Source organism: Otolemur garnettii, unplaced genomic scaffold (assembly GCF_000181295.1).
Source record: "Otolemur garnettii isolate 467f Iridium unplaced genomic scaffold, OtoGar3 scaffold00015, whole genome shotgun sequence".
NCBI lineage: Eukaryota > Metazoa > Chordata > Mammalia > Primates > Galagidae > Otolemur > Otolemur garnettii.
Window position 1 is genome coordinate 1965710 of NW_003852410.1, and position 26646 is coordinate 1992355.

At 47.4% G+C, this 26646-nt stretch overlaps 1 protein-coding gene across 2 annotated transcripts in view; it reads left to right on the top strand.

Moving 5' to 3' along the window:
• Positions 1-26646, top strand: part of SRGAP3 (SLIT-ROBO Rho GTPase activating protein 3) — a 253632-nt gene that overhangs the window by 111641 nt on the left and 115345 nt on the right. For both annotated transcript variants that reach the window (XM_003785468.2, XM_003785467.2), the window contains exon 2: positions 9515-9707. In XM_003785468.2, coding sequence (XP_003785516.1) covers positions 9515-9707 — 193 coding nt within the window. The remainder of the gene's footprint in view (positions 1-9514; positions 9708-26646) is intronic.

Below are 26646 nucleotides of genomic sequence, written 5' to 3' on the forward strand. Positions count from 1 at the left end.
CTGCCAGGCCTCAGGCCCTGTGCAGAAGGCACTCAGATGACAGTGTAGGATGGTGACAGGAGGTAGAATGGAATGGGACATGATACCTGTAAGGGGAGGCAGCAGCACCCTGACCTGGGTGGGCATGGGGTGGTAGTGGCTCCCGTCTGACCCTTACTCTGGGTTTGAGCGCTGGCTCTTCCTGTTACTGCGTGACCCGGGACAAAGCCCTTCCCCTCCCTGAGTCTCAGTTGCTTCATCTATAGAATTGGAGTGATAATGCTGCCAGCCTCACATGATAATGATAATCAGATGTGATTGTGCACAGATGTGACAAGGCATTGTTAGCCTTACCATACCATATAGCTCATCCTCCTCAGCCCCTGAAAATTTATACTGGAAAGGTGCTGGCTGCCTCTATGGAACAGAGGGGCAGATTCTGACTTCATTTTGATTTGGGGGTTGATTTGATTTGTCTGTGAAAGTAGGGTCTGTCTATCCCAGGAGGTGCCAGAAAAGTTAGTGAGTTCTTAGGACAAGGTCCAAGGATTAGAAGTGGGTGGGGTCTCGGAAGCTGCATTTAAAATTGCTCTTTGTGGTCGGAGTTGGGCCCCTCTTTCTTACCCAGGACAGCCACCTGCAGGCTGTGGGCAGAGGCCTCTGGGAGCCAGTTGGCGTTCCTGATGAGTCAGACCTATTAACCAGAGTTGCAGGCTTTGCGTCAAGTTCTTGATTTGTCTGCCTTTACTCCCCTTTTTATTATGAAACATTTTAACACATTGGAGAGATAGTACAGCCAGCCCCTTCCCCATACCCATCACTACACCCAAATGTCAACAGTTAAGTCAAGGCCAGTCTTGTTTTACCTAACACTCTACCACTCTCCATCCCTCAACCCAAGATCCTTTTGAAGGAAATCTCAACCTGTTTGCTTTTTAAATAGTCTGACCCTTTTCTGAATTTTGTGTGGTAGAATTGGTAAAAATGTCAGAGGAGGGCAGTTTACCAACCTCAGTACGTTAATGCAGTTTCCCTTTAAGAATTTATTGTACAGATGATAACTCTGCACATGAGCAAAATGAAGGCTGATGATGGTTCTTCACCCCAGCATTGTCCTTGACATCAACAGGCTGTCAAACACCTAAAGTGTTTGAGTAAAGGGGACTGGCTAAAAAATTTTACAGTAGAACCCTACAGTACTGGAAGAGAAATGAGGAAGTTCTTTATAGAATGATGTGGCCTCATGTCCATGATGTATTCTTAAAAGGAAAAGGTAAGGCACAGAACATTGTGAGTGATATGTTCCAACATTTACAAAAACGGGAAATAATATATTTGAGATTTCATGTGTACGTATGCAATAATTTCGAGAAGGATGTAGACCAAATCTGGGAGTTTGGTCATCTTGGTAGAGGGAAACTGGGTGGCTGTGGACAGGGACAAGAGAGAGATTTTTAAATATATTTTTCTACCTTTTGAATTTTGAATCTAATATGAACAATATTCCTGTTTCCCATCTAAAAATAGAATTCTTTTTGTTCTGTAAACCTAAAACTTCTCTAAATATAAAATCTGTTAATTATAAAAAGATACTTCCCCAAATGAGTGGAAAGCTGTGTCCACAGGAAAACTCACACACAGATGTTTAACTGCAGCTTTATTTGTAACTGCCAACAATTGGAAGCAATCATCATGTCCTTCAATAGGCGAGTGAATAGGCAATCTGTGAACATTATTCCATATAGCAGACTATTATTTGGCAATAATGATAAGGAGCTAGTAAGCCACCAAAAGACATGAAGACCCCTAAATGTATATTAGAAAGAAGCCGGTCTAAAAAGTCTACCTACTGTCTGATTCCAACTCTGTGACTTTCTGGAAAAGGCAAAACTACCCAGGCAATGAGAAGATTAGTGGCTGCCAGGGGCTGGGGGGAAGGAAGAGGGGAGGTAGGAAGACAGAGCATGGAGGGTTTTTAGGGCAGTGAAACTATCTGTATGATACTGTAATGGTGGAGACATCTGTCAAAACCTGTAGAATGTACAACACAAAGGGTGAACCCTAATGTAAACAATGGGATTTAATTAATGCTAGCATATCAGTATTGGCTTCTCAGCTGTAACAAATGTCCTACACAAATGTAAGGTGTCGACAATAAGGGGCGCTGTTCAGGGAGAGGGGATATGTGAACACCGTACTTGCTGGTCAGTTTCTTGTTTGTGTTTTTTTTTGAGACAGAGTTTCACTATGTCGCCCTCAGTAGAGTGCTATAGCATCACAGCTCACAGCAACCTCAAACTCTTGGGCTTAAGCAATTCTCTTGCCTCAGCCTCCCAAGTGGCTGGGACTACAGGTGCCCACCACAATGCCCAGCTAGTCTTTTTTTTTTTGAGACAGAGTCTCAAGCTATCACCCCGGGAAGAGTGCTGTGGCATCACAGCTCATGGCAACCTCCAACTCCTGGGCTCAAGAGATTCTCCTGTCTCCGCCTCCCAAGTAGCTGGGACTACAGGCGCCCACCACAATGCCCAGCTATTTTTTGGTTGTAGTTGTCATTGTTTGGCAGGCCCAGGCTGGATTTGAACCCGCCAGCTCCAGTGTATGTTACCCTTAGCCGCTGAGCTACAGGCACCAAGCCTGGTCAGTTTTTTGTAAGCTTAAAGCCACAGTTTTGAATAGCAAATATAGGCGTATTTTTCATATTTTAGATATAAAGTTCAAAAGGCAGAAAATGTATTTTAAAAAAGTGAATTCTTAATTGCCTTGGATCTGAAGAGCCTCCCTGCTCCTCCTCCATGTAAAGTTGTTGTTGTGAGGGTGGTGAGGAGCATGAGGAATCTTGTTTTCCTGAAAAGTGGGTCACACTGGGTGTTACCGTGGATGGTGGCCTTGGTTCAGCAAAGTGATCTTCGGTGAGGCTTTTGCTTGGTGAGTGAGCAGGAGTGTAATAGGGATGGGTAGGCAGCCAGAGGTGCTTAGACTTTGAGTGTCAGTGGAGTTTGGCTTTGATTCTATAAGGAAGGGGAAGCCATGGAGAAAAAAAAATTTTTTTGAGGCAGAGTCTCACTGTCCCCCCTTGGTAGAGTTCTGTAACATCATAGCTCACAGCAACCTCAGACTCTTGGGCTCAAGTGATTCTCTTGCCTTGCCTCCCTGTGCTTGGACTACAGGCACCCACCATAATACCCCGCTGTTTTTAGAGACAGGATCTTGCTCTTGCTCAGGCTGGTCTTGAACCTGTGAGCTCAGGCAATCCACCTCGCTCAGCATCCCAGAGTGCTAGGGTTACAGGCATGAGCCACCACGCCCAGCCTAGCCTTGGAGAATTTTGTCAGGTAAGTGGCACAGGGATGTCAGTGGTTCAGGAGCCTGGGTTGAAGAATTGGTTTCACCCCTTCTCTGGCCCTCACTAAAAGGTGATCAGTGAGGTCATCTTCAGCTATAGAGTGCTGAGCTCAGAGTCTACCCCAACTTTTCAAACCGTTCCCCCTTAATTTTTTTGCTATTCAATGCTGTGCTGTGGCTGGAAGTGTCCCCCAGGGATGAGGCAAGGGTAGGGTAGGGGAGACGTCTACTGAATGAAGTCTGTACCTTGGGAACAATTCTATTTTATATTATTTTTTTTCTCTCTCTTTGAGATTTTCAAGGAAAAAACCAGATCTCCCAGGCTCCTAACAGCAACCTGGAGGGGAGTTAGAAAAACAAGCTGGTATTCCGGTCCCCTTGGGGTTCCAGAGCAGGGTGCTGAGGATGTTCTGCCAGGGCCATTTCCTGCTAGGAAGATCCACTCCAGCCTCCAGGCTGCTAGGGGGCTCCATGCCTGGAAGGCCCCTGCTGGTTGTGTGAACTAAGGAAGGTTGCTCTGCTCCTTTGAAATCATCTCCTGCCATCACAGTGTGATTTATGAGCTTTTGCTGTAAAACATGAGAACATTGGCTCCTGATGATGCCCTGTGATGGAGGAAGGCAGTGGCTACAGCATTTCTGATAAATAATATTTCTTTACCTCACCACCTTGTTACAGAAAGGATGAAAGAGGTTGAATACAGATGGAGTAAAGGTGTCTTTTGTTTTGTTTTGATGTGGAAAACAAGGCTAATAAGTGAAATGCAGACCAGGAAATTCTGTAGCGGCCTCAGTCTAGTATGGCAAGGACATTGTTGTCACCTTCTGAGGGACCTGGGTTTGATTCCTGGCTCTGCTGTGCGCCAGCCGGTAGGAACCCTGGCCAGTGACTTCCACCTGAGCCTCCACTTCCTCATCTCGAGTGAAAAAGTGGGAAATAATGAGTAGCTCTCACCTTATAGGGGATGCTGTATTGATGATGTGAGGTAAGGGCCTAAAGACCTGAGAACCGGACCAGATGGGACACTCCCTAAGTGCTAGCAATTATTCTTCAGCTTATTATATTATAACAGAGGATGGTCTAAAAGTAATTTGAATATATTTGGAAACTGCTTTTATTTTTTATTTTATTCTCTGTTTTTAGAAATGGGGTCTTGCTATCCTGCCCAGTCTAGTTTCAAACTTTTAGCCTCAAGCGATCTTCCTGACTTGGCCTCCCAAAGTGCTGGGATTCCAGGCATGAGCCACCAACCTGGCTAGAAAGTGCTTTTATAACTGTGTGTTGACATGGCAGAGTTTGGGGACATCTCAATCTAATTCAACAAATAGATCACCTGAGAGGCATAGCTGGGTAGTTTGTGATGGTATTTATTTATTTATTTACTTAAGACAGAGTCTCACTCTGTCACCCTGGGTAAAGTGTTGTGGCTTCATAGCTCATAGCAACCTCAAACTCTTGGGCTCAAAAGATCCTCAGCCTACAGGCACCTGCTATAATGCCTGGCTAGTTTTTGTATTTTTAGTAGAGTTGGGGTCTCATGCTTGCTCAGGCTGGTCTCAAACTCCTGAGTTAAGCAATCCACCTGCCTCAGCCTCCTAGAGTGCTAGGATTACAGGCAGGAGCCACTGAGCCTGGTCTGGTTGTTTGTTACGGTTTTTAGAATAAAATATGACCTTGGACAAGTCCTTGATCTTGGTTTATACATCTTGGTTTCTTCATCTGTAAAAACAAGATAATAGCACATCAAAGGTGTGTACGTTTATGGGGTTAGTGGTTTGAGTACGAGGTGTTTCTTGTGTGTTTTGTATGTATGGTGTGTGTGTTCATGGGTCTGTATTTCTGTGTCAGGCAAGACTCTCATGGTCACAGCATGGAATACACTTGGGTAAAAGTACTTGATAAAAGTAAGTAGTAATTTGCTATATAGATATAGATAACCTATGACTCTGGGTGCTGGTAAGCTACTCAAAGCTTAAATTTCATTGAGGAGTTAAGGCAGATGTGACATGCATATATGAAAGAATGAAAAAAACAAAACAAAGTAAAACAGTACCAGGCAGTCTGAGATTAACTCTAAGTACCATGGGAATTCAGCAGAGGGCCGCCAGACCTTCCTGGGGGGAGCAGCACTTGATGTGAACACTAACGCAGGGTTTTGTAATTTGCGCTTGCCTACCCCTCTCTGTGGACTTTGGTGGTGGTGGTGGGGAATCTCTTCTGTTTCACACATTTTAACTTGACACCTAACTTAGAATGCTTCATTCTAAATTGGATCAGTTACAAAGGATATAATTTCTGCCATGTTTTAAATATTGACATTTTAGGGTGACATTATACCATGCTATTCTTTTAAAAATAGATCAAATAGAAACTAAATAACATGAGTTTTAACTTTGTCTTTTTACTGAAGCCTCCCATCTATCAATATATAGCAGAATGCATAGATCTTAAGTGTGCAGCTGACCTGCTTTTTACTGGTGTCACTACCACCCAGGTCAAGCTATGGAACATCTCCAGCACTCCTGAAGGCACCCTTTTGCCCCCTAAAAGTGGCCCCTTTTCTGACCACTACCACCATCAGCTAGTTTTGCATAACCTCATTTGTTCTGGCACCTTTGAATAACCATAAAGTCTGTGAGTTTCATGGGTGTTGCTGCAGGGAGCAGTTGTGTTCCGTTTCATTGCTATATAGTATTTCACTTAATAAATATCTCATGTTTGAAAAATGCCTTCTACTCTTCCTAGACAGGTAGGGTTGTTTCTAATATGTGGTTATAAAAGATACTCTGAGCATTCTTGTGTATATTTTTTGTGGCTATAAGCCTCGATTTCTTTTCAGCATGCACACCCATGGATGGCATTGCTAGGTCATGGGATTAGTACCACCACATGTTAATTTCTATCGTCCATCAAAAATTTCTAAAACAGCTAAAACATTTTACATTGTTTCTTTCTTTACCTTCTTGAATTCCCAGTTCCCTTCCACTTCCTTCACCCATTTGTATCTTCATATAGTTTTATGCTTGAGATTTTTAAAATTAATTATTATACTTCTTTTTACCCTATGTATACAAATTGAAATAGACATTTAAATTTTTTTCCTTTGACTGTGAAACTCTTAGGATTTTTTTTTTTTTTTGGAGACAGTAGAGTGCTGTGGTGTCATAGCTCACAGACCCTGAAGCTCTTGGGCTCAAGTGATCCTCTTGCCTTAGCCTCCGGATTAGCTAGGACTACAGGTGCCTGCCACAATGCCTGGCTGGTTTTTTTCTATTTTCAGTAAGGCAGGGGTATTGTTCTTGCTCAGACTGGTCTCAAACTTTTTTTTTTTTTTTGAAGTTTTTGGCTGGGGCTGGGTTTGAACCTGCTACTTCCAGCATATGGAGCTGGCGCCCTACTCCTTTGAGCCACAGGTGCCCCCCTCTTTTTTTTTTTTTCAAACTTCTGAGTTAAGCAACCCACCTGCCTCTGCCTCCCAGAGTGCTGGGATTACAGGTGTCAGCCACCGAGCCTGGCCAGAATTTTTCTCTTGGATTGATTTATCATTGAAGTGATCAGTAACACACAACTCATCAAAGTAAAATTAATATTTTATACATTTGATAAATTATTAAATTTAAAACATAACATTGTATGGGAAATGCTTCTCAGAATGAGATGGGTGGGCAGTTGTCAGCGGTGCTTGTCATCTTCAGGGGCACAGGACCACCTGGGAGATTGTTAAAGTGCAGATTTGTTAAAATGCAGATTCTGAATCCAATGGTTTGGGCTGGGATCTGAGACTCTGTTCTGCATATTCTTAGTCTTTATTGTAGTATAATTAATATACAAAAAGTTTTACACATCTAATGCATGCATCTTGATGAGTTTGGATGATTCTGAGTTTCTTCTAAGCCCACCAATGACATCGATGCTGCTGGTCCAGGTTATGATCCCTTGATTAAAGGAAGGTTTGCTAATGCCAGGATTTTATTTTCTTGTTTATTTATTTATGTATTTATTTATTCTTCAGACAAGAGTCACACTCTGTTGCCCCAGGCTAGCATGCCCTGGTTCATGGTTCACAGCAACTTCAAACTCATGGGCTCAAACAATCCAGGAGCCCACCACAATGCCTGGCTTATTTTTCTATTTTTAGTAGAGACAGAATCTCACTTTTGCTCTGCTGGCTTCAAACTCCTGAGTTCAAGCAATCCACCTGCCTCAGCCTCCCAGAGTGCTAGGATTATAGGTGTGAGCTACTGTGCTCAACCTAATACTAAGATTTTAAATTGTCCCTTTTTTCTTTGGCAACCCGATGTCTTGAGACTTGGGACACTGCACCATGGTCAGATTCTGGAGAAGTTGGTCTTTCTCCTGTAAAAGAGGGAACAGGTTGAGGGAGGTGGGAAAGGAGACTGGCCATGCCACCCAGAACGGGGCACGGTGTCAGGCAGAGCAGTTTTAGGAAAGAGAGGGAGTGGAAGCAGAGGGCCTCACGTTGACTCCCTTACAACTCCCTTTGCCTGGATACCCTTGGGATGCCTTTCTATCCTCCAGAGTAGGTCTGCCTCAGTGTGAGGACCAGCTTTTTGAAGGATGCTGAAATGACACGGGCCCCCAATCCCAGACAGGGCCCACATTTAGGCAGGGGAGGTTTGGCATTTCAGACTGGCTTAAATTGTTTTCAATTCAGTTTGGGGCTGCAGGGTGAACGGCTTTGTATTCCATGCTGAGGACTTAGCCTTAACACTCAGACGCAGGAGAACCTTATTTCTGAGCAGTTTGCTGGTGTGAGAGGCTGAGCTGTTTGGGCAGCTCATAGGATGGCCTGGAAGGAGTCAATACATCGGGACAGTGAAAATATGATGGGCTTGAAGGTGATGAAATTGGCTGTGGTTATTGGGATTTGGCTGTGACTTTTAAACTCCAGCTCCCAGCTTTTGAACTTTTGCCTTGGTTGGACAGACCTGGTTTGATCAATCAGCATTTCCTGATGTGAGAGCTACATTCCTCTCGTGCCACCTGAGATGTTTATACATGAAATTCAAGGTGATTTTAAAGAGGAGCAACAGACATGACTTTGAATAACACTGAAACCCAAGAGGGAACAGCATGCCCTTTTCAGCCCTGACTATATCTGGAGAAAGTAAAGTCTTTCTTTTCTTTCTTTTTTGAGACAGAGTCTCACTTTGTCGCCCTTGGTGGAATGTCGTGATGTCACAGCTCACAGCAACCTCCAGCTCTTGGGCTTAGGTGATTCTTTTGCCTCAGTCTTCTAAGCTGCTGGGACTACAGGCGCCTGCCACAATGCCCGGCTATTTTTTTGTTGCAGTTTGGCTGGGGCTGGGTTCAAACCCACCACCCTTGGTATATGGGGCCGGCGTTCTACTCACTGAGCCACAGGCGCTGCCTGAGAAAGTCTTTCTTAATGACTCTCACACTGCTATTTTCCTTTCGTTGATAAAAATCCAGCAGCTCAGCTCAGCATCTGTGCCTCAAGCTACTAAGGTGCCAGCCACATATACCTGAGCTGGTGGGTTCGAATCCAGCCTGGGCCTGCCAAACAACAATGACAGCTGCAACCAAAAAATAGCCGGGCATTTTGGCAGGCACCTGTCCCAGCTACTTGGGAGGTGGAGGCAGGAGAATCACTTCAGCCCAGGAGTTGAAGGTTGCTGTGAGCTGTGATGCCATAGCACTCTACCCAGGGCCATAGCTTGAGGCAGTCTCAAAAAAAAAAAAAAATCCAGCAGCTTAGGTTGATATGAAGAATTTTATAAAATTTTCATTTTCATTTATTATTTCCTGTGTCCCAGACTGCAAGGGTCCTAGTTTTCCATTTTGCTGTAATGATAGAAAACTTCATTTTAAACAAGATCATTTCAGTAAGAAAAGCGAGTCAGTGCACTAGATCAGATGGAAAAAGTAATGCTGGGACGTGTGAATATGGCACAAATTGTGGTGGTGACATGTGGCGATTCGAATTTGGGAAATATTAGGTTACTCCAAGTGACAAAAACTAGAATGTGCCAAATCTTTGTGCCAGGGCTTTGCCCTGCAAGGTCTAATCCCCGAGTGGTCTTGGAGATGCTCTGGGTGGCGGTGATGGGGAGGCAGCTGCCAGAATTGCAGTGCCCAGGTCAGCAGGGCGGGTCTCACTGCCACCCCCACACCAGTCTAATACTCCTGCCCTTGCCTCTGCCCACAGAGATCCGCACGCAGCTGGTGGAGCAGTTCAAATGTCTGGAGCAACAATCGGAGTCACGGCTGCAGCTGCTTCAAGACCTCCAGGAGTTTTTCCGCCGGAAAGCTGAGATTGAGCTCGAGTACTCCCGCAGCCTGGAGAAACTGGCTGAGCGGTTCTCCTCCAAAATCCGCAGCTCCAGAGAGCACCAGTTCAAGTGAGAAGTTGGCCGGGGGCCTCAGGGGTGGGAGGCAGCACTGGGGTGGGCAGACAGTTGGTGGCAGGGCAGAAAGGCAGCCCAGCCTTGTTGTGGGCAGAGTGTGTGCCTTTGAGGTACTGGGTTACTTAGACCTCTAAGCCTCAGTCTTCCTCTTGTGTAAAGTGAAGCTAGAAGTACTTTGTGCAGAAGGTTGCTGAAAGAAATAAATGAATAACCGAAGAAAAGTGCTTATCCCAGACAGTGGGTGCTCAGTAAATTGTTGTTGCTGTTATTATTATTATCTAGCACCCAGCACTGAGCTAGCCTCCATGTGTGCCCAGAGGAGACCCCACCTTCCTTCAGCACATCCTGACCCTATCCAGTCATCTTTTATTTGGGAGCCAGTCTGCTTCCAAATTCCTTAGGCATGATGACCTTAGAACTCCTTCATGAAACTGATTCTCCAGACATGCCTCTTCCCCGCTCCCTTAGAGGACCTCTGTTCCAGCGCTCTTATCCTCCCTAATTCACATATTTAAAATGCACAAACTCTCCTGGGTCCTGACTTCTCACACCCAAAGCTCTGAGTTCACCAAGGCTCCCTCTGCTTGGGTGCTGACTTGGTGGGCTTTGAATCCTCCAGCTAGAAAACCTTTTGCAGTCAGTACTTGCTGGCTCCAGCCTGCCAGGTGCAGGTGGGAGGCAGCAAACCTGACTGGGACAGCCTTCACCATTCTTCAGGTCACCCTGGCCAGTGCTGTCTCTCCCTCAGCCCCGTTTTCTGGATTCTCCCCTCCTCCTTGCATCATTTCTCGAGCAAATGACCCTTAACTCCAGGAGACAAGCGACATGCTTCATCTCAGCTAACCTGCTTCCCTTTCCTCTGGGTCCCATCCTGCATTTCTCTTTATATATATATTTTTCATTGTGGTAAAGCACTCACAACATGAAATTTACCGTCTTAACCATTTTTAAATGTACAGTTGTTCGGGGCATCAAGTGCATTTGCATTATTGTATAATCATCACCACCATCCATCTGCAGAACGTTTTTCATCTTCCTTAACTGTCTTTTTGTCTTACTTCACTTAGTGTACTGTCTTCAGGGTCATCTGTTTGTTAGTTTATGTTAGAGTTTCCTTCTTTTTAAGACTAAAGATACTCCTTTATATAGATAGACCACATGTTAGTTTTCCGTTCATCCTTCAATGGACACTTGGGTTGCCTTCACCTTCCTGCATCCATTTTTTGCATCCTCCTCTGTCCAGGGAGCTCCCTTCCTTAAAGATCCTCTAGCCATCTCCCTTTGTCAGTGCCACAGCATTTGGATACTCACTACGGGCCTTCTTTCTTTGGCATTTGGAGATAAGAAATCGCTTTATTAAAGAGCAAAACTTAAATTCATACCTGAAAATACCAAGCTCCTTTTTTTTTTTCTTTTGCAGTTTTTGGCCAGGGCGGGGTTTGAACCCACCACCTCTGGTGTATGGGGCTGGCGCCCTACCTCCTTTGAGCCACAGGCGCCGCCCTACTGAGCTGCTTTTTTCACCCAATCTCATCTGTTCAAACTTTCTCTGCAGGAGAAAGCTTCTACTAAGAACATTCTTGTAGGCCTGCTGCAGGCCCTTCCACACACAAATATATCAGAAAGTCTCATTTGTCTGGTACGTTTTTGGAGAAAATTTGTGCTTTTTCAAACACTAAAGGTAAAATACTCATGGTATACCATGTAGAAAAGTAATACAAAAACTATCACTTACCATCCCACTGCTCAAAAAAGCAGCCACAGCTCACATTTTGGAGTCTTTTATCACTTGTCTTTTAGTAATAGCAACAACAGTGATAATTTATTGAGCGCATTAACTGAGCGCTTACTCTGTGCAGGGTGGGTATCACTACCCCATTGTAAGATGAGTACAGTGAAACTCCGAGCCAGCAGCTCATCCAGACAAGACTGTGGACAGTAATTGGAAAGAGACAGTACTGAACTTTCCACTGCTGTTCTGTCTCCCTGGCCTGGGATAGGAAAAGGCCTGGGTGCAGCCTAAGGGCAGCTGTGGAATCTGGACCATCCCCTAAACCACCTGGGCGGACAGCGCATGCTGCTCTACCTGAGCTGTCATGGAGCCACCACATCTCCGGCTCTCCCCAGCTGCAGACAGGGCTGTGTGGTGGGCCTGGCTGGGCCCCTCTCTTGCCCTTCTCCCTCTTGGTTTGGAAACAGCTCCCTTCCCATTCTCAGTGTGAACATGGGGAGAGGGGGAGAGGAGGGGGCAGGAGGGACTGGGAGGGTACCCTGTTTCCTTGCATTGCCTATAATGAGCTCGGCCAGCCCCTCATGGGTTCATTAACCAAGGCCACCATACGGAACGGGAGCCCCAGCTGGCAATCGGGCCAAGCAGGTTGCTTGACACACTATGAAAGTCTAATTAGGGGGTTGGCTCAGGCCAGTGCAGCTGGAGCAGGCCCTCTGCACAATGCTAATGGGATGGTAAGACCATCTTGGCTTCTGGAAACGGATAGTCTCTAGGGCCTGGCTGGACTCACCCTTTCACCCCAGGACACTGACTGACCTCTGGCTAGCTCTTTGGAGCTCAGTGCACTCGGCCTGTTCAGTGCTTTGGGTCCTTCATCCTGGCTGTCCTGAGAAGTCTTGCTTTGCTGTCTGAAAGATAGAACATTTTCAGGTGTCCATCTGCCTTCCAAGGGCCTTGGGGGCAGGGCCTGGGTGTTGTTTGTCGTGACTGCAGTAGGTCCAGTGCTGGGCAGAACTGGGGTTTTTGTGAATGAGTGGGAGGGAGGAAGGGCGAGGATTTACTTGGTCTATACCACCCGCCCTGGTTGATGGATTTAGTGCAGACAGCAAATTGTTTTGCCCAAGATCTTACAGAAAACGAAGGGCACAACTGGCATAAGAAGTCAGGTCATCCACAGGTACAAACATTAACATGGGTGGATCTCAAAAATAAAATGTTAAATTAAAAGAAACATGTCAAGAATATGTACAGTATGTACATTTTCATTGATGTGAAGCTTCAAACAAGGCAACTTGAAGAGGGTTGTAGGGAGTAGTGACCATAAACAAAAGCAAGGAAAGGATTAACAGAGTTGAAAATCGTGGTGGAGAATGCGTCTTCTCCTTTCAGGGGAGAGAGAATTGCATAGGGTCTTCTGGAATATAGACTTGCAATGTTCTGTCTCTCAGCCCTTGTGCTGGATACAAAGGAATCCATTTTATTTTTCTTTAGACAAAATGCATATACCTTTATACATTCTTTTGTATACCTGGTGTATTTTATAATGAAAGATAAGATTTAAAACATTAAAAAAAAGAGAGAGAGGGAATTCAAGTTCTTTGACTCTGAGTCCAGTGTCTGAGGCCCTGGCTGTTCCCTGTTGACCCGGGCAATTGAAAAGCCTGAGCTGCCCACGAGGTGCCGTGTTCAGGGCTGTGCTCACCGGGGCCGAGTTCCACGCTCCCATGACTCAAAGAAAGGGTCAGAGGGTTTCCCTGGGGCAGGATGAGCATTTAGAGAACAATATCATCCATCTCCTTTCCAATGTTACATATTTTAGTGCTAGCAAACTTTTTGCAAAGCTCTGTGGCACCTTGGCGCTCTTATAATCCAGATGTTGGCCCAGAGAAGTAGTGAGGGAAGCGATGGTTTTATCTCTAGTGAACAGAGCAACAGAAGAGCCAAGTGGCTTATTTTACCAAGGACACAACGGTGAGGTGTTGAGCTTGAAAATCCAGGTTGCCTGGTTTCCAGCTCAGCTGTTCTCCTGCAAAGCCACCTGTTCCTTCGTTTATTTGAAATGTGTGCATCAAGGACCTCTTATTTTCCTGGACTGTGCACAAAGATAAATGAGATACAGTGTCTACTCTCAGACCTTGAGAGACAAGAGCATGGCTTGGGCATGCTCCGTAGTTGGTGTGGCTGGGGAGGCACTGGCTCTGTGGCTGTGCCCTTTGGCCCCCGCACTTCCTTGCCCTCAGCCCTCAGGTTTAGGTGTCACTTCCTCTGTTAAGTCGTCTCTGATTCTGATGCCCGTAATACACTGATGTGCTTATTCAACCAGTGCTTATTGAGCATCCACCACGGGCCAGTCCCTGAGTTTCCAGTGGTGGCCAGTAGAGTCTTTGCTCCTGCCATGCCAGAGCTTACCTTCTAGTGGAGACTTCTAGTGGAGGAGAGAATAAAATATACAAAAGCAATCAAAAAAAGACAAACTGTAACCAAATGATTGCCATTATGGACGTAAACATAATGTGAAATGTTCTGGTGATCTGCTCTGCATAACAGAAATCCCCCACATTTAACATATCTCATGATTTAACGGGAATTGGACAGGGCTCAGCTGGGATGTTTTTCTGCTTTCTGCAAGGCATTGACTGCAGTGGTTTGGTACTCTCAAGCTGCTGGCTGGTCTGGTCTGGAGAATCCAAGACGGCTGTAGTCACATGCCCAGCACTTTGGTGGGGACAACTCTGTTGGACTTCCTCTTCTTCTAGCCACACCTCAGACTTTGGGCATGGTGGCTCAGGGATCACGAAAAGCAGGATGGCAGCCTCAGTGGTCATAAACACCAGGCTGGCATAGTGTCACCCCCAAGATTCTATTGCCCAAAGCTGTCTTAGCTCCAGCTCAGCTGCAGGGGAGGGGAAGTAAAGCCCTCCTCCCATTGGAGTAGTGTCAAAGGTCTGGGTTCTTACACTACCCTGAGTGAGGACCAAGGACTGTGGCTGGGGAAGGCCTCTGGAGGGAGCGGTGTTCAGGCTGAGTCCTGAGAGATGGGGAGAAGCAGCCGTGGGACAATCTGTGGGCGGAGGTGGCGGGGGCTGGAGAGTGGGAAGCAGAGGGTCCTATGATGCCATTTACAGTTTTGAAAGGCCACCCCGGGTTGGAAAGGGAAAGAGTAGCGCTGAAGAGACTTGCAAGTGTGAGGTGTAGGTCTCTAGGTGGGGGATGGCCAGGGTGGGAATAACGTGAGTGGGTAGAAGTGATCAGATGCTAGGAAATCACTCAGATGAGGACTGGAGGGGATGGAGGAAATAAGGATGTCTCTGATTTGAGCTGGGAAGGACTTGGGGAGGAGAGGAGGCAAAAGCTACAACCTTGTATTGTCATTGTCTGTTTGCTTATCTGTCCCCCTGTGGATGGCCACTGGGCTGCAGGATCCTGGGTGGCAGAGGGTGACTGTTGACCTGGGGTCCCTAGCATCCAGCACAAGACTTGGCACATACGTGTCACTAAATGTTTGTTGAATGAATGAATGAATGAATGTCAAGTGGTAATTAGAGTTGGTTAGGGGAAAGAGGACATGGGATGTTTGTCTTCTTGCACCCTGAGATGCTTGGTGAGACCATTTGGCTGAAGCGTCACCCATTTGCATGCTTGCACCCAGCACTATGTTGCTGAGAGGACAGAGTGTGAACTTACGAGGGTCTCCCTGTCTGAGAAGTCAGGCCTGTGTAAGGCTGGAGCTAGAGCACTCGCTTACAAAGCGTGGTGTTAGCCAGCAGTGTTCGCATCTCATGGGGACTTGTCAGAAATGCAGGATCCCAGTCCCTGCATCAGGGATTCTGGGTGTGGCCCAGCAATCCAGGTTTAACAAGCTCTTTGGGGGCTCCAATAATGCTTCACCCGGGATGATGATTTTCGGGGTGATAAGTTTTTTACAACTCGCTTTCAGGCTGTGCTGGCCTTCCCTCCTCTCCACCCACACAAAACCCATGAAGCCACTGCCCTTTGCAAAGCAGGCCTGCCCTGAACCTGGCTTTTCCTCCTGCAGGCCAGCAGCGGACAGCCTTTCCTGAGCGGCACATGGCGTAGAGGGTGGCACACGTGGGGCCTGGAAACCTGTGCCTCAGGGAGGGTGATGTCCTCACCCAAAGTGAGCTGGACAGCTCCATGAAGACAGGTTTCCTGGGACATTTTCTTCCTACAGCAGAGTATTTTCTAAAACATCAATATTTTGAGATATTTGAGAGAAAGAGGGGGAGGAGGAGAAGGTGTTGACTTCTTCCCGAAAGCTACTTAACCACAGAATTCCCTCTCCGCATGATATGTATTAATATTTCACAAATTAGGACTCTGTAAGATTCCGTTTGACAAACTATTCTAGACAGATGCTGGATTACTCTCTGTAGAAGTGATGGTCTATGCCAATAGTGCTGTGTATTTGGCTGACAGATCCCCTCCTGACTCTTTCCCAGTTTTGGATGCCCGTCACCTTTCGGGGGATGTATCTCTTGAAAATGCTCCATCCAGAGGGTTAACTGTTGGTGGTTACTATGTGAACTGCTGTGAAAACAAGCAACAGGGAATTCTGTTCAAATATTTTAAAAATGTTGGGGGGAAGTCAGAATTTAGAAAGCGCTGGGAGGTGCTTGGCTAATGAGTGAATAATATTCCATGCAAATATGCTATGCAAAGGAGTTCTGGAGCACCTTCCAGCTTCTCAGGGCAGTTAGGGGGGAGGATTCCTAGCTTGATATCTCAGAAACACCACTTTTTATTGGGGATAAAACATCACAGAATTTTTTCACAGAAAGATGCTATCATTTAGACTTAGCCTTCGAGACTGTTCCTAAAAAGGAGAAGCTTTTTTTTTTTTTTTTTTGGTAGCGCACACATTGAGCATATAAATAAATGGGCAAAGGATTCAGAATTAAAAGGTTTGTTCAGAGTGGGGCGGGGACAGAGAAAGCCCTCAGGTGGGGCTTGCGTCTCCTGGCTGTAACTGTAACTGTGACTAGCATCGCGCCAGTTCTGGCTTTCTGGAGTTGCTGTTCCCCCAGTACAGCGTGCCAGCTGGATCCTTCCTGACTGTTCTGTGCCTGTGCCGTGCCGGTTGTTTAATCCTCCAAGTACCCTTCACATCCCCGTCACCACGTGCCACTTGCTGTCCTAGATGTCTGACGTGCCTCGTCTCATTGCACCTCCATGGGAAATGCTGTGATCTGTGAGTCAGATGCTGTCTTTATCTTTCTAGTTGAAAATATTGAGGTTTGGAGAAATTAAGTAATTTGCCCGGAGGGACACAGCTGCAGCGGGTAGGTGGCGGAGCTAGGCTTCTAATCTTGGTTTATCTGAGTCTGAAACGTAAAACTGCATCCAGCTGCTGCCTTTGGGTCATCCCCTCACCTTTCTGGGCCTGGGCAGTGCTTCCTGAGGGGCACCCACCCATCCAGACCGTGTCCTCCTCTGGTACATGTCAGGGCTCCCCTCCTCTCCTCCAGGTCAACTCCTGCTCTACAGGGGCCAGCTTGGCACTCGGCTCCTCTGTGAGCTCACGGTCAGCAGCTCCCTGGCTCCCTCGGGAGTTTATTCCTCTCTCGTGGGGCTCGGGTCAGATTTTCAGGGAATGAGCCAGTTCATATGTCTGCTTGAAGACAGGGGGCCGTTTCTAATCTCTCTCTGATGCTCTATTTAAGTTTTTTGAATAACTGCAAAGACCAAGTCACTACCAAATGCTTTCTTTAAACATGTGATGGAAATAGACCACTTTTGTGTGGCCTCAGAAGGACAGAAGTGAGGTCCAAAGGCAGCACTGTCGGAGAAGCAGACTTCCACTCAACTTTAAGAACATTCCAGTAGCCAGAGCTGTCCACTGATGAAAGGGCCGCCTTGGAGAGTAGTGAGTTCTTAGGGCAGAGAGGTATGTGTGCAAAGCCCGGTATTTAGGGGGGCATTTCTGTAACATGATGGATGGCCAAAAAGAGAGAGGAATTATGGTTGACACACGAACCATAAATATTGAACTATTTTTTCAATTCTCTTTCACTCTTTCTGGTGGCCTTGGTGGTCTCAGTTTGGTACTAGCGTATTGTTAACACCTCCCTAATTTCAACAAATTGAGAACAGACTTCAGGCATCAGCAACTGCCTAAAATTGATGTAATGTTTTGTTTTCCCTGCATTTGCTTTTTCAGTTACCTTCTCCTTATGGTAAGCGAGTGGTAAGAGAGGGTTTTTAAAATATATATATATATACATATATATATATATAAATAACCAGGGAAATCCTTTGGAAATAAAATTATTTAAGTAAAAATGGACAATCCAAGAGCTGTCTAAGTACAGTGGTATGCAGGAATGGCCAGCTTAAGATCACCCCTAGGGCCCCTTCCAGATCCTCCTGGAGAGTGAAGGGTTCCATCTCTACCCTCTCCATCCGCCACCTTCCTTTTTTCATTGGTTAGGAGACTCAGCCTAAAGAGTGGACTTCACAATGGCTACAGGTTCTCTCTCTTCTCTCTCTCTTGATTCTTATTCTGTGTCATAGAGTGCTACGGTGTCATCATAGCTCACAACAACCTCAAACTCTAGGGCTCAAGTGATCCTCTTGGCTCAGCAACCCATGCAGCTGAGACTACAGTTGCCCATCACAATGCCTGGTTAGTTTTCTATTTTTAGACGGGGTCTTGTTCTTGGTTCAGGCTGGTCTTGAACTCTTGAGCTCAAGAAATCCACCCACCTTGGCCTCCCAGAGGGCGAGGATTACAAGCATCAGCTACCATGCCTGGCCTCCCTTTTGCTCTTTGCAATTTTTCTGGTTAGCTATTTCTCAGATCCCATACGAAGTTCCCCAGAATCCTCAGAGACTAAAAGCAGCAACTTCCAGAGCATTAATCAGCATGTGGTTTATTTATATACATATATGCTTGATATATGTGTATACATATATGTCATTTTTTTATACTAAAAATGAAAAATAGATGTTGTAATACAGGAGATTTTAACAAGTGGTAATTTGGAAGGGTTTAGTTGTGATTTGGTTCTTTAGGCAGATAGGATAATAATCACCTCCAAAGATTACATAGGACCTTATACTCTGAAAATTCCTTCCTCACCCTTTAGCTGCTTTAATCATCCAAAGAATCCTGGTGGGATTGGGAGAGTTAAGAGAGATGTCATCATCCTTACCTGACAGGCAAGGGACCTAAAGGGCAGGCGGGTAAGCCCTAACTTAGGATCCACAGCTCACCAGGGAAAGAACTGGCTAGAGGAGCCTCAGGTCAGGGCTTTTTCCTCTTCCTAGAGCTTTATACACCATGTGGCACACCCATTTTGCAGGTGGATAAACCAAGGCAAAAGGGGCTTGCAAGGAAAGAGAGGGTGAGGTTGACCAGGCATTGCCTACTGAGGTGACATACTTCTGGTACTGGGAGTATATTCAGCAATTCAAAGGGGAGCGCAGAGGTGCTGCTGGACACCAGACCCAGTGGACATCAGGTGAAGGTATAAGGAATGGGATCTCAGAGGAAGCAGTAAGTGAGTAACGATTCTACCCTAGGGTGGAGGGAGTTGCAGGAACATTTGCTCTGGGCCTTGAAGTTGACATAAGAGTTCGCCAGGAGAGAAGATAGTAATGGAGGAGCAAAAGCTATATTTGTAGAAAACCTACCATTGGGCTTATGTATGTAGGCATTTCCCAACAGTGAAAACCCAATGATGGATGGGTTTTGGTGAGGTGCTGATGGTAAGAACAGTAATGCCAGTAATATTTATTATTATACACTAGTGTTTTGATATTAAGAGCATCACAGGAATTGCCTTATTTAATTATCAGAGCACCTTTGTGAGGGTGGATATTGCCTCATTTTACAGATATGGAAAGAGAAGGTTTAATTAACCTTCTAAGTTCACTTTGTTGGTAAGGGACAGAAAGGCATTCGAACCTTAGCTTTCTGACTCCATAGCACCCCGACACCGGAAAGCAGAACTGGAGTTGGCCAGCTGACCCAATGGACGTGATTAGCCCTTTCAGAACGCTGCTGTCTCAGGGCTGCCAAACAGCAGTGGAGTCAGGCCCTGGGCAGTGCTCACCATCCCCCAGTTCAGTGGCCTCATGTTCCTTGGGGGACTCTTGGGGGCTTGGGGGGTTGTCACCCACAACTTGTGACTAGATAAATGGCTCAGGGTGCAGGCACTGTCTGGAGAAGGTTTCTATGAGTGGAGAGAGGGTTGAGGGATAGGCACACCAGACTTTCAGGCTCCAGAACTGTGAGACTGTTCCAGACTCTGTTGTTTGAATCCCTCAGTTTCTGTGTTAACGGCAGCCCAGGAAACTAGCATGCAGCTCCGTGCGCGTCTTCTCCTTCAAGACCTTGGCTGGACCACTGTCCAGTCTTGTCTCCAATCCCTCCCATTCACCTCAGAAGGTTCTAGAAGATGCCCATACACACAGGGCCTTCTCTCTTATTTGTGAGAATGCTCTCTTCCTTGTCGCTGTGCCACATTAAAACCTACTCAGCCTTCTGGTTCTGGCCCTGGAAGCATTTTCACCGATGTAGCAAATTTTTCTGAGAGCCGACCGTGCCTGCAGCCCGGCCCAGGCACCAGAACACCAGCGGTAAATAGGGCAGATGTACGCTAGAGAGGGGACAGAGACCACAGACAAACAGGAATTGGACAAGGCAAGTGGCAGGTTTGATAGTGGCTCTAGGAGGAGAAACAGCTCAGCTAAGGTCTCAGTGCCCAGAGTGAGCTCGTGGTCCCCTGGTGTCTGCCTCTGCTGTCCCCAGGGGAGGTCACCCCTGCTACAGACTCTAGGCTCCATGCACTTCTCCTTCAGAGCCCTGTTGACTTCTGCCATTTTCTGCTTATTATATGATTATTTGGTGGTTGTTTGAGGCCTCGCTAGACTAAGCTCCCTGATGTGGCTCGTTCTGCTTACTATTCCCTAGCACAGAAGAGGCACAAAGGTTAACTATTTGTCGAATGAATGATTCATGCTACGAGCAAGTGCAATGAATTCCAGATCCTTCTTGGGACAACTTAGGTAGCATGAGGTTACCCTTCCCTCTCTGGCCTTGGAACTAAGTGAGGTAGCACATTAAGAGGCACCTTTTTCTGGCAGCTGGCTGAGCAAGCCCAGTGTAAGCCCTGAGCAGGTTCTGAAGGGGAGCAGAAGCCAGTAGCCAGGATTGGCTCCTGGGGGACGGTATGTTGCCTGCTGGAGCCTGCCTGCCTCCCAGAGCAACCAGGATCCTGGGCAATGGCTTTGGATGCATCTGCAACATGGGGCTTGGAGATAGGTTCTGTTTGCTAAGCGGAATTTTCCAGCCCCCAGCTGAGAAGCTGGAGGAGCCGGCTCACTGCTAATTTCATTTTCCCAACTCACCAGCTTGGCAAGGCCTCGCTTCTCTAGCTGCAGTCTTTTGGAACCTCATACCCAGCTCCCCTAGCCAAAGAAAGAAAAAGCTGTGACTCACCAGAAATGTTCATTGCTATTTTCTGGCCATAAAATAAAATAAAATAAAATATATACATATATATGCAAAAGTTCTAACATTATGTCTTAGCTCAGCAGCTTCTGCCTGCTGGGTTGACGCCTGGATGAGAGATTGGAAAAACAGAAAGGATGTTCAAAATGTGCCTCAGCTGAGAACGCTGGCCCAGCTTCATTTTGACGTCGTCTCCCAAAAATGAGGCCGCAGAAGACAAAAATGGCTTCTGGCACAGACAGCTGGATCTCAGGTCAAAGGGGTTCACTTCCAAAAGGGACAAGTGACCCTCTGAAAAGGGAAGGGCAGAGGCTGAAGTTCCCTAAAGGCCGGTGTCCAGCTTTGCTGTCCTCACCTGGGTGCCCCTTCCTGCCAGGTGTGGTACCCGCTGGGTGCAGAGTGGGATGGAGAGTGTCAGTGTGCTCGCAGGAGCCTCCAGACCTTCCAGCACGGCCCTGTGCTCCTGCCCTCCTCTACCTTGCTTCCTGCTCCAGCCACACTGGCTTTTTCCTGATTTCTTCAAGGTACCAAGCTCCCCACCCGCAAGGAACCTTTGATCATTCTGTTCCCCCTGCCTGGAACTCTCTCTCTCAGCCCCCTTCAGTGATACACTCCAGCTCTTCCTTGGGAGCCCAGCTTAATAACCCCTTCCTTCCTCAGTGGCCCCCCCAAATCATCCCAGTCCCCTTGTTGTAGGCTCTCTTGGCACTGGACTCCCCCCCAACTTCTGCAGCTCTAACTCTCCCCACACTGGTGGGGCTCCCAAGGAATGTCTCTCTCCCCACCCGACTAGCCGCTCTGTGGATCCAGAAACTGTTATGGTTGTGGTCTGCTCAGGGCTGTGTGGCTGGGGTCTGCTCGGGGCAGTGTGGCCGGGGTCTGCTCGGGGCTGTGTGGCCGGGGTCTGCTCGGGGCTGTGTGGCTGGTGTCTGCTCGGGACTGTGTGGCCGGGGTCTGCTCTATATAAAATACACAACAAGAGCTCAGACTTCGGCATCTCTTCTCCAGTTACAGGAAAGGTCCTGTCTTGGAGTTTGTTTGCTTCCATTCTGCAATGAGTGTATGTCGTTTGTGAAAAAAGAAAACCACCATTTTCTTTTATAGAAAATGTCTCAATGTACATCTTTTTATCACATAGTTTGTTTATCTTGATATTTTTCATAAGAAAAAATTATCAGGAACCCTCCCCCAAATTAAAAAAAAGTAGCAAAAATGTGCTGAAAGCTCATTCTTGGCATTTAGCCCCAGGGTTAACAATGCCATGGGAGTGGCCGGGCCTCAGGGGAGAGGTGACTTGCATAAAGTCCCACAGCTAATATGGCAGACACAGGTGACTGCCCGATCCCCGCCCAGGTTTCTTTCTGTTCCTCTGTGCTGTGGCCCTTCCCTCTCCTTTCTGCTGTGGCCAGGGCCACAAATGCCAGCTTTCCACAGAGTGACAGCTGCACTCCTGGCCCTGGCTATGGCCAGGTCACCTGGCCTTTTAATCTGCAGATGAGCTGCCCCACAGGAGGGGCGCCTGGGCTGCGGAAGTGGGGAAGCAGAGCCAGCCATATCTGCGCTGGTGGGACACAGGCCTACAGCAGTGCCCTCTTCGAGCAGGCCAGGCTGCACATCGTCCCACACTATCCTCTTCCAGGTAACCAGGTGGGAGGAGCTGTGGTGGCCTGGCCCTGTCCCAGCCATCCGGCCACAGCCTGCCATGTGGCCACAGCCTGCCATGTGGCCACAGCCATTTGTAAAGTGTTCCATGTCGTTCTGTGGTTTTAAGTATTAGCCAGCTACTCGCTACCGATTTCTGTACTTGTCTCTTTAGCTCTGAGTTCTCCGTCTGTGTGTTCCACAGCCTTTAGGCTCATCACATTCAACTTGAACTCACCGTCTTCCCTCCCCATTCCACCCATCTTGACAAGGCCACCCTGCCCTCCCAGGTCCAGCCCATCCAGGCTCCAGGTCCAGCCAGCTCATTGCCTAAGTGGTTCTTGAGTCCCTTGGCCTCTCCCGGGCCCCCTTGAGCCATGCCCTGCACCGCCAGCAGGTGCACTCGGCTGCTCTAAACCCTTCAGAGGCTCCCTGTGGACCTCAGGATGAAGCTCCACTCAACCAGTACTTAGGGGCCCTTAGCCAAGAGGCACCTGCCTAAGTCTCCAACGTCATTTGTCACCCTCCTCCCACCCCGGAACACCATGCTTCAGCACCCTCACTATATCCAGCTTGCCAAGGTGCTCTCTCCTGCTTCTCTCTGCCTTTGGTCACTGAATTTCTCCACCTAGAGGGCCCTTCCTCCCTGGGAAACTCCACTCAGTTCTCAGCCTAGGAAGCCATCTGTGACCACCTCCCCACCAGTTCTGCTCAGAGCCTCTTCCCCACAGCTGCAGTTATGAAGCTGTGTCTTTGCTTTCTGTTGCATCCAAGTGTGTCCCCCTTACTCTGGAGGACAGCTTGTGGGACAGGGCTTACATCCCTGGTTGCTGCTGCACTGGGCCCAGCACATACACACAGAGGCAATGAGCGAATGAGAGCTGGGTGAAACCAAGGACTTTAATCTTCTCAGCGCTGCTCTTGGCACCCAAACAAGTCCTCAGCTGCTGTCGGGTAGTCTTCTTCTCTTGTATTTTTATCTCTGCCGGCTCTGCCTCCCGGCCAAGCTCTGACCAGCCCTGCACTGTCCTTTCTGCCCTTCCTCATACCTCGTCTCTCTGGCCAGGTGACCTGGTTAGTGGTCCCCAGACTGTCCCAGGACTTCCCACCCTTTCCAGATTGCTTGTCTTTTTCTTCCCTCTGAAACTTGCCTTCTAGTCGTGATTTCCATAAATTTTGCACATTTAATTCCCAGATGCTGCTCACTTCTAGCATCCCAGTTTGAGCTAAGCCCCCGAAGTAATTTAGGTAACAGCTCAATTATCTCATCTCTCCTTTCCTCTAATCTTTCCATTTCCATCACCACCTAGGAAGCAGTGAAAAATGAGATAAGCGATGTGTTTTCTCCCCAGACCCGCTTCTCCCCTAGCAGTTCTTATCTCAGTTCGTGTCATCTGCATCCACCCAGTCGCCTGAGAGCCAAACCTCAGAATCACCATCTGCTCCTTCTTCCTCCCTCTCCTGTTTTCAGGAAGTCTCCAAGACAGTCTGCTTTCCTAGGGAGGAGTCTCTCAAGTGCTGCCTTCACTGGCTATAAGACCACAACCTGGGCCTCATCATCCCTTTTCTGAACTAAGATGACCTCTTGGAGGGTCCTCCTGCCTCCAGCCCCGGTCTGGGCCCACATCACCCCTCCCTCCATCCTTCAATCTGCCCTAAAACATCCTTCTGAAACACACTTGGCTCTGTCATACCTCTGCTTAAGTAACATCCATGACTCCTTGGCACCTACAGCAGACACTCTTAACTCTGGCTGCACCACAGAATCTTCTAGACTGTGTTTAAAAAATACCAATACCAAATGTATCCCCGGAGAGGCTGACTTCAATGGTATTGGATGGGCACCTAGGTCTTGGTGTTTTTAAAAAACTTTCCAGGTGATTCTAATGTGAAGGACAAGCTGAGAACTACATAGCCTGGAAGAAGACATCCCAACCCTTTAGCCTGACAGTGCCTGAGAGGTGTAAACAGTGGCACCCAGACATGAGGCCGCAGCAGAGATGTTCAGGCCAGGTTTATTGAAAGGGGAGGGTGACCTGCCTGGGCAATGCAAAGATGGCGTCTGTGCCTGGGGGATAGTTGATGACCCCTTTTATCTGGGGTTGTCAGGGGTGGGCACATTGCATAGCTAGGCTGTTACATTAGAGTCTTTTGTCTAGAACTTCTAGGGCATGGGGCTAGCCAGATCCTTTGTGTCTTTGTCTTAGGAAGAGAGGAGGAGGAAGGGAGAAGGGTTTATGTGTGGCTGTGTTAGGCCCTCCCAACAGTACCCCCTTCTATCGACCCTTAAACCGTTTCCCATCCTGCAATCCTCCACAAGTAGACTTAGAATTCCGCTCTCCTGAGAGAAATCACTATAGCTGTACCCACAGTGCTCTCTATCTAAAATTCCATCTTCTCTTTGCCCCTTGACCATCCAGAAAACTCCTACTCATCCTTCAAGACCCAGTGCAAATATGAGCTTTTCTCATGGATCTCTCTTCCATGCTGTCTACCACATTGCTGGGCACTGGGTGTTATGATTGCAACAGAAACAGTCCCTGCTTTTGAAGAGCTCACAGTAAGGAGCATGGCGAGGAGCGAGGGCTGGAAAGCCCTCAAGGTGGAAGTTCTGGAACATGAGCATGCAACCAAATCACTGGGAGGGCTCGCTGAAACACAGGCACAGGGCCATCTGATTAAGTGGTCTGGGGTGGCCTTGAGAACTTGCATTTCCAACAAGTTCCTAAGTGATGCTTATGCTGCTGGTTCAGGGACCACACTTTGAGAACCATTGCTTTCATGTGTGGCCAGGGCAGTGCTTTCTAGGCAGGTATGATTGTAGCTGAACCAATAGGAGGAGAAGGAAGAATCATGAGAAGAGCAGGGGCTAAGGTAGTACAGGTAGAGGGAAGAGCTTGCATGCTTGAAGGCCCAGAGGGAATGGAAGGAACTCTGTGCCTGGTGCCCAGAGCCCTCTAGAAGCTTCTCCAGCAGAGCTGCTGCTCTGTGTGGGTCTGTGTCTTAGATCTGTGCCACCTTCCATGGTAATTCTTTTCTTCTGCCTCAGCCACTTGACAGTGAGCCCCTCCAGGGCAAGGTCTGTGACACAGCCACCTTTGGGTATCCGGAACCCACCCAAAGCCTACACTGTAAATGCTGAGGGATTCTGGCTGAGTTTTCGTGTTCTGGCTTTTTTTCTGGGCTAATAAGCAAAGGAGAAATCAGTTTCTCCTACAGGGCGGTGTGTCTTTAGGCTTAATCTTCCTCCCTCTTCCTTAGACAGTCCCCAGCATATCCATCCTCTATCTAAACCAAATTCCTGCATCTAGATACACTTTTAAGCCCATTTGGTGACAGAAAATTCCTCTGAACGGTCCCAAGCCTCAGGACTTGGGAAGGATCATAGCCCAGAGGCCCTTGGGACTGTGCCAGATAGCATTTCCACCTTGCTTTGGGGAAATGGATGTGGTCAAAGTGGGAATCAGAAGAATCGCCTTTGCCAAAAATGGTGGTAGTGGGAGGCTGTGTTTCCCGAGAAAGCAGCCAGCTCCCGAAGGTGCACACACTCAGGACAGGTAGAATAGGCGGGCTTGTGGAGAGGGAAACCAGAGCCAGGCACCCCTGCACGGTGGATGGATGGAAAGGCTCTTCCCTGCCTTTCTAACATCTCTTTCCACGCTGGGAAGTGGAGAAAGGGAGAGACTCAGGGTTGGAGGACAGGAACTCACATACTCTTTGTGGCAGGATGGGGTTATTGGTTTGATCTTGATTTTGTTTTTCAATTTCCCTTCCTCTTCCTTTCCTGAGCCTAACAGGCGGGTCTTTGCAAAGTACAGTCTCCAACTTAATGACGGTTTGGCTTACGACATTTGGGCTTTACCATGGTACAAAAGCAGCATGCTTTCAGTATACCATGTTTTGAGCACTCACATAACCATTTCAGTTTTCATTTTAAGTACAGTGTTCAATAAATGACATGAGCTGTTCAAAACTTTTTTATAAAATAGGCTTTGTGTTAGATGATTTTGCCCAACTGTGGGCTAATGTAAGTGTTTTGAGCATGTGTAAGGTAGGCTGGGCTAGGCTATGCTGTTCAGTGGGTG